Source organism: Malaclemys terrapin, chromosome 17, assembly GCF_027887155.1.
Source record: "Malaclemys terrapin pileata isolate rMalTer1 chromosome 17, rMalTer1.hap1, whole genome shotgun sequence".
Taxonomy (NCBI): Eukaryota; Metazoa; Chordata; order Testudines; family Emydidae; genus Malaclemys; species Malaclemys terrapin.
This window is the reverse complement of record NC_071521.1, coordinates 592747-605718: the sequence shown is the minus strand read 5'-3', so window position 1 is coordinate 605718 and position 12972 is coordinate 592747. Positions and strand designations below refer to the sequence as shown.

The 12972-nt window shown below is 41.0% G+C and overlaps 1 protein-coding gene across 13 annotated transcripts in view; it reads left to right on the top strand.

Annotated features, from left to right (window-relative positions):
• Positions 1 to 12972, top strand: part of RALGPS1 (Ral GEF with PH domain and SH3 binding motif 1) — a 377097-nt gene that overhangs the window by 304036 nt on the left and 60089 nt on the right. For all 13 annotated transcript variants that reach the window (XM_054007752.1, XM_054007749.1, XM_054007751.1 and 10 more), the window contains one exon: positions 9288 to 9355. In XM_054007752.1, the coding sequence (XP_053863727.1) occupies positions 9288 to 9355 (68 nt within the window). The remainder of the gene's footprint in view (positions 1 to 9287; positions 9356 to 12972) is intronic.

The window sequence follows — 12972 nt, the reverse complement described above, 5'->3', positions numbered from 1 at the left end:
CAAGGCTGGGGAGATTAAAATCAACTCCCAAAGAGGAAGAGGCCAAGAGGTTTGATTTGATGGAAAGAAAAATATATTCCAGTTCATATCTCCAAATGTGCATAACTAATCAGCAGGCACTTTTATCAAAGAAAGACTTCGTAAACTGGAAATCAATGTCCATATTTACTGACAGGCTTCCTGAAGATGCAAGGGAAGAATTTAAGGCTTTCATGGCAGAAGGCCACATAAAGGCCAAGACATTGCTTCAGTTAACACTGGGTCCCCGTTTGGGGAGGGTCCTAGCCCGAACATCTGCACAGCAATTTTACAGTCCCACAGCCCAAGCCTAAGTCAGCTGACATGGGCCAGTGATGTTTAGTTGCTGTGTACTGTAAATGAACACTTTGAGTACATTTTCCAGACCTGAAGAGCTCTGTGTAGCTCAAAAGTTTGTCTCTTTCACCTACAGAAATTGGTCCAATAAAAGATATTACCTCACCCACCTTTTCTCTTTAATTCGCCAGTATAGTTAAACCACCTCCCTGAACAACATAAACTATATTGGCAAAAGAACTTTTTTGCTGGTATAGCTGCATCTACGTGGGGGAGGATTTGAGGGAGGGGGTGTGATGTTACACTCCATATGTTTTATGAAAAGATGCTTATGAGTGTGAATATGATGTAACTGAAATATGCTTTATGCAAAAGGTCTCTTGTAAGGTATAACAAAGGTTATAAACTACTGAATATATTCCTCCTATTCGTATGCATGTATCATTCTTGTATTTAAAGCTAGAAATATTAGTATAATAGAAGTATAACTCTGAAGTCCTATTGTAATTATGCAATGTATGGGCCATTAATGGTGGTTTAGAATCTTGATGGCTCCCACTGACTAGGACAATTGGTCGTAAATGGTTTATTTACCTGCAAGCCTTCCTATGTACGTATGGGCCAACCCAGGAAGAATGGAGACTAAGGGTCTTACAATGACATGTGACCATGTCACATGATGCTGGAATCCATCTTAATCAGGTACTTTTCCATTTAGAAGGAGGGGTGGGGACCCAGAGGGACAAAAGATTTCCGCCTTATGCCAAAGCTATAAAAGGGGGTGGAGCAGGACAAAGGGGCGCCAGTCATGAGAAAACCTGTGCTTACCACCTGAGATGTCTACTGGAACTAACAAGGACTGTACCAGGGGAAAGGATTGGGCCCAGACTAGGAAGGAGTGTAGTCTGTGAAAGACGCTTATTGGAACATCTCTGAGGGTAAGATATTACCTGTAATCAGTTTCTTAATGTATTAGGCTTAGACTTGCGTGTTTTTGCTTTATTTTGCTTGGTGACTTACTTTGTTCTATTATTACTTGAAACCAGTTAAATTCTACTTTTTATACTTAATAAAATCATTTTTGTTTGTTAATAAATCCAGAGTAAGTGATTAATACCTGGGAGGGCAAACAGCTGTGCATAGCTCTCTATCAGTGTTATAGAGGATGGACAATTTATGCGTTTACCCTGTATAAGCTTTATACAGAGTAAAATGGATTTATTTGGGGTTTGGATCCCATTAGGATGATCTGGAAGCCTACTTTCATTGTTTCCGACTCAAGGAATATTTTCAACGCACCACTGAACAGTGCACTGACCCACAGGAACCCTCCTACCAACACTACAAGAAGAACTCTGCGTGGACTCCTCCTGACGGTCGAAATGACAGACTGGACCTCTACATAGAGTACTTCCGCAGACGTGCACAGGCTGAAACTGTGGACAAACAACATCACTTGTCCCATAACCTCAGCCGTACAGTACATAATGCCATCCACAGCCTCAGAAACAACTCTGACATTATCATCAAAGGGGCTGACAAAGGAGGTGCTCTAGTCATAATGAACAGGTCCGATTATGAACAGGAGGCTGCCAGGCAACTCTCCAAGACCACATTCTACAGGCCACCATCCTCTGAACCCACTGAGGAATACCAAAAGAAACTACACCATCTGCTCAAGAAATTCCCAGCTACAGTACGGGAACAAATCTACATGGACACACCCCCAGAATCCCGACCAGGGATGTTCTATCTGCTACCCAAGATCCATAAACCCGGAAACCCTGGAAGTCCCATCATCTCAGGCATTGGCACTCTTACAGCAGGATTATCTGGCTATTTGGACTCTCTCCTTAGACCCTAAGCTACCAGCACTCCCAGCTATCTTCGAGGCACCACCGACTTCTTGAGGAAGCTACAATGCATTGGTGTTCTTCCTGAAAACACCATCCTGGCCACCATGGATGTAGAAGCACTTTACACCAATATTCCACATGAGGATGGACTACAAGCTGTCAGGAACAGTATCCCTGATGAGGCCACAGCACGCCTGGTGGCTGAGCTTTGTGACTTTGTCCTCACCCACAACCACTTCAGATTTGGGGACAACTTATACCTTCAAGTCAGTGGCACTGCTATGGGTACTCGCATTGCCCCACAGTATGCCAACATTTTTATGGCTGACTTAGAACAACGCTTCCTCAGCTCTCGTCCCCTAGTGCCCCTCCTCTACTTGCGCTACATTGATGACATCTGCATCATATGGACCCATGGAAAGGAGGCCCTTGAAGAATTCCACCTGGACTTCAACAATTTCCACCCCACGATCAACCTCAGCCTGGACCAGTCCACACAAGAGATCCACTTCCTGGACACTACAGTGCAAATAAGTGATGGTCACATAAACACCACCCTATACCGGAAACCTACTGACCGCTATACGTACCTAAATGCCTCCAGCTTCCATCCAAGACACATCACATGATCCATTGTCTACAGCCAAGCCCTAAGATACAACCGAATTTGCTCCAACCCCTCAGACAGAGACAAACACCTACAAGATCTTTATCAAGCATTCGTAAAACTACGATACCCACCCGGGGAAGTGAGGAAACAGATTGACAGAGCAAGACGGGTACCCAGAAATCACCTACTACAGGACAGGCCCAACAAGGACAAGAACAGAACACCACTGACCATCACATACAGCCCCCAGCTAAAACCTCTCCAGCGCATTATCCACGATCTACAACCTATCCTGGAAAATGATCCCTCACTCTCACAGACCTTGGGAGGCAGGCCAGTCCTTGCTTACAGACAACCCCCCAACCTGAAGCAAATACTTACCAGCAACTACACACCACACGACAGAAACACCAACCCAGGAAACAATCCCTGTAGCAAACCTCGTTGCCTACTCTGTCCCCATATCTACTCTGGCGACACCATCAGAGGACCCAATCACATCAGCCACACCATCAAGGGCTCATTCACCTGCACATCCACTAATGTTATATATGCCACCATGTGCCAGCAATGCCCCTCTGCCATGTACATTGGCCAGACCGGACAGTCCCTCCGCAAAAGAATAAATGGACACAAATCGGACATCAGGAATGGTAACATACATAAGCCAGTAAGTGAACACTTCAATCTCCCTGGTCATTCTATTACAGATTTAAAAGTCACTATCATTGAACAAAAAAACTTCAGAAACAGACTTCAAAGAGAAGCAGCAGAACTCAAATTCATTTGCAAATTTAACACCATTAATCTGGGCTTGAATAGGGACTGGGAGTGGCTGGCTCATTACAGAAGCAGCTTTTCCTCTCCTGGAATTGACACCTCCTCATCTATTATTGGGAGTGGACTACATCCACCCTGATTGAATTGGCCCTGTCAACACGGGTTCTCCACTTGCGAAGTAACTTCCTGCTCTCCATGTGTCAGTATATAATGCCTGCATCTGAAGAAGTGAGGTTTTTACCCACGAAAGCTTATGCCCAAATAAATCTGTTAGTCTTTAAGGTGCCACCAGACTCCTTGTTGTTTTTGTAGATACAGACTAAACATGGCTACTCCCTGATATTAGGAACTGGGTGTCTGGGTGCTGGAGATAGGTAACCTGCTAAGTTGTTTTCAGTTAAGTCTGCAGCTTTGGGGGCATGGACCAGACACTGGGCCTGTGTTGCAGCAGGCTAGTGTGTCTGGCTCAACAAGACAGGGTTCTGGAAGTCCCAAGCTGGCAGGGAAAATGGGCTCAGAGGTAATTTCAGCACATCAGGTGACAGTCCCAAGAGGGTCTCTCTGACCGGACCCGTCACAGGGGAACGTTGCCGGCATAGCTATGTGTGTCAGCATTGTGGTTTTTTTTTACCCTCCTGACCAACATTGCTATGCTGACAAATGTTTGTAGTGTAGATTTAGCCAAATACACTTTCTCCATATTGTGTCCTATCTGCAGTGTACTTCAGAAGGACTGAGCACTACAGCTCAGTTGAAGTCACTGTGAAATGTGAGTACTCAGCACCCCTGAAATATAAGATCATTTTCGTAGTTTTCTTAATTCCTGTAACTGGTTAACTAATAAATGTTAACATGTCTGATTAATTCTCAGTGTGAGGGCCTCCAAATTCACATGCATTTGTTGGGCTATAGAGGAACTTGTGAATTTAGATCGCTTGCATTGTGTCTTGTGAAGAGCACCCTAATTTTAAGTTGTTTTTCTGACTTGGAGATGATGTTAGTATCAAGAGTATTAAGACATTACTGATCCTTTTTCATGGTGAGGACAAAGAAATAGTAGATGAAAAAGACATACAAGAACAGTGAAGGTACTCACTATGAACCTATACAGGAAATAGGATTCAAAGGATATTGTGACATTGTCAGTATCCTGTCATTGTCATGTTCCTGTGGTTGCCAGCGAAACTGCCTGCATGCATAGCTTTACCCTATTACAGCTAAGCAATGGAGTACTTTTATGTTTAGATTTTTATCAGGTATATGCTGAAGTAAATAGCATTGTTCTATCTCTTCCCCAAAAATATGCAAATAAAGATGTGATGTGTCACCATTTATGGAATGGCTGGTACTAGAGTGTTGAAAACTGACTGTTATGTCTCTGCCATTGCTTCTCGTTTGGTTAAGGAACAACTCAGTTATGTGAGGTCAGAGTAAAACACACAATCCATTTTGTATAAGCGCCTTGAATCCTAGTATAAAAGTTCATCCAAAATACTCCGCTTGCCATTCAAATCTTCCACCATCAGCACATAGTCCAGTTCCAGCAAAAGACCAGAAAATAAACCATAAAATGTTTCAGTAAAAAACAGGCAGTCCCCACTGAAACAATAAAACTCTAGAATAGTAAGTAAAAGCTCTGACTCAAAAGTGAACAAAGTTGGGATCAAAAGAACGATGATATAGAAAATTATAAAGCACAGAATTAACAATTGTTGGAACATTTTCACAATCCTAGAGCCACAGGCACAGAGGATAAAGTCCCATTTTCAGGGACAAAACTCCAGTAATACCATCCCCTCATTACAGGGAATTCCCAGATGATAGATGTTTGTTATGACGTGATTAAAATAACACACTGGGAGGCTAACCAGTTGTACAAGACTCTTTTCCAAAATTCCTTCAGCCACAGCGGAAACAAGCTGTGGGTTATATTATTATAACTTCCTCTGCAAAGCAGGGCTTTTGAAAGAAGCATGTCATTTTCTAGATACTGAGATCCCGCTGATGGGAATAAACAATGCCATCTCCTCCCTCAATGGAGAGGAATGTTTCATATCCACCTTGAAGCCTGTTGTTACAGAGATTTACAAGGATCATTTAATGGCAATGGACTATAAATTCTAGAGCACGGAACAGAACCCCTTCCAAGTTGTCAGTGAGTTGGAAGCAGGTAATCATTTTTGACATAGTGTGTCACTCCTCCATCCCTTTTCTTCATTTGATCCTTCCTAAATAGGATATAACCATTGATTTTAACATTCCAATCATGCAGATCTTCCCCCTAAGTTTCAGTAATACGAAGTAGGTCAAATTTATGCTCATAATTGAATAATTCCAATTTTTCTTCCTTATTACCCATGCTCCTAGCTTTGATGTATAATTAAATAAAATGTTTCTTTTCTTCATGTCCACTGGTGTCTTGATTAATTACATTCTCAATATCTTTATTTTGTGGTAAATGGATGCTCTTTTGTTCCCTCTTTTTATCCTCCTCTTTTATTATTAGTTTAACACCCCCTGACTACTCGTAGACTTTAAGGTCAGAAGGGACCATCGGGATCATCTAGTCTAACCTCCTGCACATTGCAAGCTACAGAACCTCACCCATCCTCTCCTTTAATAGACCCCTAACCTCTGGCTGAGTTACTGAGGCCCTCAAATCATGATTTAAAGACTTCAAATTACAGAGAATTTACCATGTACACTAGTTTAAACCTGCAAATGACCCATGACCCAGGCTGCAGAGGAAGGCAATCCCACCCTCCCCACACAGTCTCTGCCAAACTGATCCAGGGTGAAATTCCTTCCCCATCCCAAATATGCGATCAGTTAGACCCTCAGCATGTGGCAAGACCCACCAGGCAGATACCTGGGAAAGAATTATCTGTAGTAATTCAGAGTCCTGCCCATCTAGTGTCCCATCTCCAGTCGTTGGGCATTTTTGCTACTGGCAGTTGCCAATGGGCCACATGCCATTGATGGCTGTCCCATCATACCAGCCCCTCTATAAATTTATCAAGTTCAGTCTTGAAGCCAGGTTAGGTTTTTTGTCCCCACTGCTCCCAACCTGTCCCGCAGGAAATTGGTTCTCCTGCTGCTGAGATGGAGGCCATCCAAACTGTGAAGCCCCCTCTCTACACAGAAGATGGACCAATATTCCACAAAACCAAAACCTTCTGTCTTACATCACTTAATTAGCCAGCAATTTACTTCCGGAATCTTTTGCCTTCTGTCTTCCTTTGCTTGTAGGACAGGAAGGATCTCCAAGAAGATCACTTGGACATTCTTCTGCTTCAGCACTGTTCTGCATTCCTTGATGTCATGTATAATCTGTAAAGTGCCCTGTAACACAGTGTCATTACTGCCTTGATATGCACCATCACCAGAGGAACTTTGCCTGCCAGCTTCAGTAACATCTCTAATCTTAGAGTGATGTCTCATGTCTTGGTTCTGGACCCTGTTGTCCGCGTGTTCTTTACAGAACATTCTTTTCATTCTTCTTAGCATAAAAGCCTCATCAAGGGTCATCTGTCTTCCATGGATGGTTGAAGATCCACTTAAAATTGAAATCACTTTGTAGGATTACCTTAAACTTGGAGTTAACTTGGAGTTAAATTGCAACTCTCCATATTTTATAATGCCAGAGTCATTCCCATGGAAGCCAGGTGCCTAGATATTTCAGGCATAAGGCTCCTTATCCAAGTCTAATAACTTGATCCAAAGTTGGCTTTTTCATATTGATGTTTCTGTTGGGGTAGATCAAAATATATTTTTGAATTGGTCTAAGAAAAAATTTCACCTCTGATGTATCAACCTTTAAATAAAAGACTGATCAGGATTACAGACTTTTACAATGGAGACCAAACAACTTCCCTTAAATCCCATTATCTTCTACTGTTGTGCATTTTGTGGATATACATTTCTCTTTCTGTCATTACCCTGGTTTCACTATAATTCAATGTATCCTTTCCTGGATATCATATTAACCTTATTTTTAATAAAGAAGCGTATATCTTGCCTGGATATTTATATTATTACACTATTTTCTAACGCCTGTATAATTGTCCATTGACCTGGTGTCAGCGTGATAAGACAGATGCTTTCCATTAAAGAACATTTCTCTGGACACTGGCCCTCACCATTGCACTGTTCTTTTTGCAGCAGAGCAGCAAAGAATTTTGGAATAGAAATGTTGTTGTCTTCGCACTCTAGAAAATCCAGTGTGACACTGGTTGCAATAAGAGCATTCTTGAGTTGTGTGTCAGGGATGAAAACCAGCATTTCTGGGATGTAATGTTTGTAGGCAGTGGTGGTGGTATGTTGTCCATTCTGCCTTCTGATGCACCAGATACATTGTTGAACCAAGTTATGTCAATATGTAACCCCTGGAATTGCCCTTTGAATATTGATAACAGCACAACCCATTGCAAACAGGTGCAGCATAATCTGTCTCTGGAGTGATGCTGTGGATCATTTGAGGCTGTCTTGTCTGATGTGACAGCACTTTGCTCTGGGTGGGTTGCTGGTGAGGCAGCTGCTCTTCATTATACCCCCACAATCTTGCCATATGCTGAAGAATTAAGATGAGTAATGTTGTTTGTATGAATTTAAATACCCCAAGTAAAATTCCAGTCCTGTTCAAATTCTCCTCTCAAAAACACTGGTGCAGAACAGATGATCTGTGGGTGCCAGGATGAGGGGTGTATGTGTTAAACAAGAGGTGGCAGGAGGTAGATGCAACAGAAGAAAGTGGACATTAGGAGGAGTGTTGAGATACTACAGCAATAAATACATTATAAATAAGGTTACGATTTAGTCACGGGTATTTATAGCATAAGTCATGGACAGGTCACGGGCAATAAACAAAAATTCATGGCCCCGTGACCTGTCCATGACTTATACTATAAATATCCCTGACTAAATTTTGGTTGGGGACGGGGGGCCCTACGGGGGGGGGGGGGGGAGGGAGGGGAGTGCGGGAGGGGGGAAGGAGCGGCTGGCTGGGGGGCCGTCCAAGCAGCTGGCTGCAGAGCTGCTCCAGCAGCGGCAGGTGTGGCTGTCCCTGGGGTCACCTGAGCAGCAGGCCCCAGAGCCAGCTGCTTGGGTGACCCTGAGGTCAGCCACACTCGCTGTCACGGAAAGTCACGGAATCCGTGACTTCCGCGACCTCCTTGCAGGCAGGCAGAGTGATATGTTACAGTTAACATTACATTCTTGTAAATACATAAACCAACTATTAAACATTTACATTTATTCAGTATTATTTTCTTACAAACTCTTTCAAATCCCACAAAATAAGCCTTATTTTCATAAGTACACATAATTTACACATTTATAAAATAAATATTTCCTACCGCACAGTTCTCTGGGATCATGTAAGGATCCCTTCCCCCAACATGTAGAAAGAGAAGAATTCTTTCCCACTATGGGTCAGTCTTCTTTTCATGTCTGCATTTTCAGATTCATATTTTTGCTTTGACAAAGTATAAAAGATAAATTCACACTGACTTTTTAAACATATCTTTTAGTTTCTTAGGTGGATGTAAAGGGCAGAGGTTTACTTTTAGGAATCCTGGACCTGTTTTGTCATGAAGCTAAATAAATAAATGTTCTTTCAGATCAAACCAGACTTCCTACTTAAAATAAAATAATTAGTTTCTTCTGTTTACCTTTCTAACTTCAGTGAATGCTTTCACTACTGATGTGTCTAAAATCCTGTTTTCTAGATTATCCTTAAGAATTGAGCCAGGAAGCAGCTCTCCTCGACTGGTCTCCTCCAAGGAAGATCTTGCAGGTATAAAAAGTTGTTGTGAATATTTGAATCTCAACAACGTATCAATATTACATCTGTACTTACATAAATAATTCTCTCTAGTTTATGCAACTGGAGTTTCTAGGCTTGTTATGCCCATATAGTGAATCCAATTCACATCAGCATTCTGCCTAGGGATTCATTGCATTTCAAATGGGAAAATTGCATTTTATTGTAATTAAATAGGTATGCTGAAAGAATTGTCAGAAAATCAATACCTCATTCGGAACTTCAGAGCATTGAGTGATGCAGATGATCCCAAAAATGTAATAGTTATAGAACTGTCAGTGATGAATTTTTCAGTAGTGAGCTCCTGACTTCAGTATATTTGTAATACCAAGTTTCAGAGTAGCAGCTGTGTTAGTCTGTATCGGCAAAAAGAACAGGAGTACTTGTGGCACCTTTGAGACTAACAAAATTATTAGAGCATAAACTTTCGTGGGCTACTGCCCACTTCTTCGGATGCATATAGAGTGGAACATATATTGAGGAGATATATATACACACATACAGAGAGCATGAACAGGTGGGAGTTGTCTTACCAACTCTGAGAGGCCAATTAAGTAAGAGAAAAAAAAATTTTTTTTTTGAAGTGATAATCAAGGGGTATTTACCCCTTGTAAGTATTCTCACACTTTTTATCAAACTGTCTGTACTGGGCTAGCTTGATTATCACTTCAAAAAAAAATTTTTTTTCTCTTACTTAATTGGCCTCTCAGAGTTGGTAAGACAACTCCCACCTGTTCATGCTCTCTGTATGTGTGTATATATATCTCCTCAATATATGTTCCACTCTATATGCATCCGAAGAAGTGGGCAGTAGCCCACGAAAGCTTATGCTCTAATAAATTTGTTAGTCTCTAAGGTGCCACAAGTACTCCTGTTTTTTTTGTAATACCAAGAACAAGTGGTCACTTGGTAAAATAAATAACCAATCAGTTTAGAACAAATCACACGGCATATAGTTAGTCTGGAATTCACTGCCATGGGTGCTCAGAGTCAGATATTGTGGCAGCATCATAGAAATAGCTGGATGATTGTATAACTGTTAATAACAATTGCAGGTGGTGAGCTAAGATGCTCATCAGATATTATGCTCCAGTGGTCAAGAAGGGATTTTTACCTTCTTATCTGCAGTAGAATGGCAAATCCTATCATCTTTTAAAAAATACGTAAAATCAAAACCTTTAGAAGTTATTCTTCACTTGAAGAGATTGTAGATGAAACATGCATTCAGCATTGTTTGCCTAATGGGTTTATCGATCTCTAATTTCACCTGAAACTGGAAAATGAGCATTTCTGAGGTTAGTGGTTGGCAAGCTCCACATTTTTAATAGCCAGTATACAAGCCAAGTAGGTATTTTCCTCTGTACTTGTGAATAAGCACAGAGGTATTCCAGCACTATGTTTCCCTAGAGTTAATCCCTGGGGTTGGCCAACACAGGTTGGCAAGGGCGCAGTACTGCTAACCAAGTCTGTCTCCCCACCAGCCTTGTCACCACATCAGTTCCTGCCAGGGACCACCATGCCCGGTGGTATTGCTCTGTGCTTCTTTGTCAGACTTGTTTCCATGGAGCAGTCCTCTAAGAGGTAGAGTATTTCTGACAGCTGAGCATTGATAAAGATTGCTAACTTATAAATAAGCATAATTTATCACTGAACACAAATGCTACGTAAGGAATAGATAGAGTATTTGTACATGAAACAGAAATTGGATGGATTCAGTGTTTGTTACAAACGTGCTTTTTCATTTGTACCTATTTAGTGAATAGAAATCAGGACTGTATCTCTTTCAATGTGCTTGATTCAGAGCAGTAAATAATAAATTAAGTTCTCTTCACATAGTTCTGTGTAAAGTAGCACATGAAACTAAGGAAGGGAGCTATATCACCTTGGGAAAGGATAAAGTAGTGTTGTAATAACTACCCGACATTATCTATTATCTGTCTATACAATAGACTTCCTAAGAGATCTTGGCTGGAGTCTGTTCCCCCAATATACAGACATGCTTCCTCATTATCTAATAAGACTTGTTTGGAAGCAGAATGAACGTGGTAACCACACAATACAGGCTATTGCCTCTTTTTGTCCTAATGAAAGGATTTGATATCAGTGACTTCAGACAACTTGGATGTTTCATTATTTTATTTCTAAGTGCTCTATTACCAGTTTTAAGGTAAAGTAACAACCTACACAGCTACTAGATTCCAGGTGGATCTGTGGGATTCAGTGGGATGCCGGGTACAACACACTGCTTCCCTTGACTTGACTGAATAGACACTGAGGATATTATGACACATAAAGTCATAGAAACGGAGCCTTGTTTTACCAAAACTAGGCAACATATTTGATTAAAGGGCCACTGTTGAGATTGGTTGGCCCAAAATGCGACTTACCTTTTTATTGCTCATATGTTTCCAGAAACTATGTCATTCTGTATGATGAGGGTTTGTGATTTGAGAGTAGTGGTTTGGAAAACAAATTCTTCAAAACCTGCTTGCCTTTATTTGATTAACCATGCAATAAGAAGCTCATGTGTGCAGCCTAGCCCTCATGGACAATAAATAACTAGTGTGTAACTAAGTGACCAGGAACAGCCCTATAATAACATGTTGGTACATGCAAGTGTGGGAAGGGGGTTATGTAACCAGTTTTTCTAAACGGTGAGGGAAAAATGCTTTTAAGAAACTGAAGTTTATCTTCATATCTTGGCAGTGTCCTTTTAAAATATATGAGATTCTTGGTAGATACAATGGTATTTAGTGTTCACTTGGGCTTCCTCTTGTTAATATCATGCTAGGATTCCAAATAGATTGTCAGCTCAGATATGTAATCTGGTCTTGTGTTGAAATATTTGGACTTTCTTGACAAATGAGGTAATTTTTACTAAGGTAGCCCCACAAGATGCTATGTTCAGCTGAAATATAAACATAGAATCATAGAACTGGAAGGGACCTTGAGGGGTGATAGTGGACTTAGGCATCAGATTGCAGTGTTGTATGAAGAAAACAAAAGGCCCATGTACTTTTGAACTATATATACAAGGACACCATATCACAGCCTAAGGAGCCCTTCTCTGCATTATAATGTTCTACTCTGGGGACCTCATTCCCAGAAAGATATTGACAAACTGGCAGAAATTCATAAGTACAATAAAAATAGTTGCAGAGCTGGAGAAATTATTTTACAGGGAGGCATTAATAGCTAAATCCATAAGGAAAAGAAGTGGTGAAAGTACCAGAAGTTGGAACATTTACAACTGAACTGGACAAAAAAATGTGTAAACATAAACTATAAAAGAATCCTGCACTATCCATGGAATGTGGAAGGGATGATCTAATAAGTCACTTTTCTAGATCAGCATTTACCTCTTAGCCCTTGAAACTAGAGCTAAAATAATTCATAATGAATAATTCATCTTCAATAATTGTCTGCCCGAATCTTCTCCTGTGGGATGTGCATGCAACTTTGGTGTTTAGCCAAAAACTCTAGAAAACAAATAGATATTATGTGAGGTATGTGCATCCTTTCTCATGGGTTTGAATATTTAGTCCTGAGATTTTATATTGAGCAATGACCCCAACCCTCTCTCAATCCCT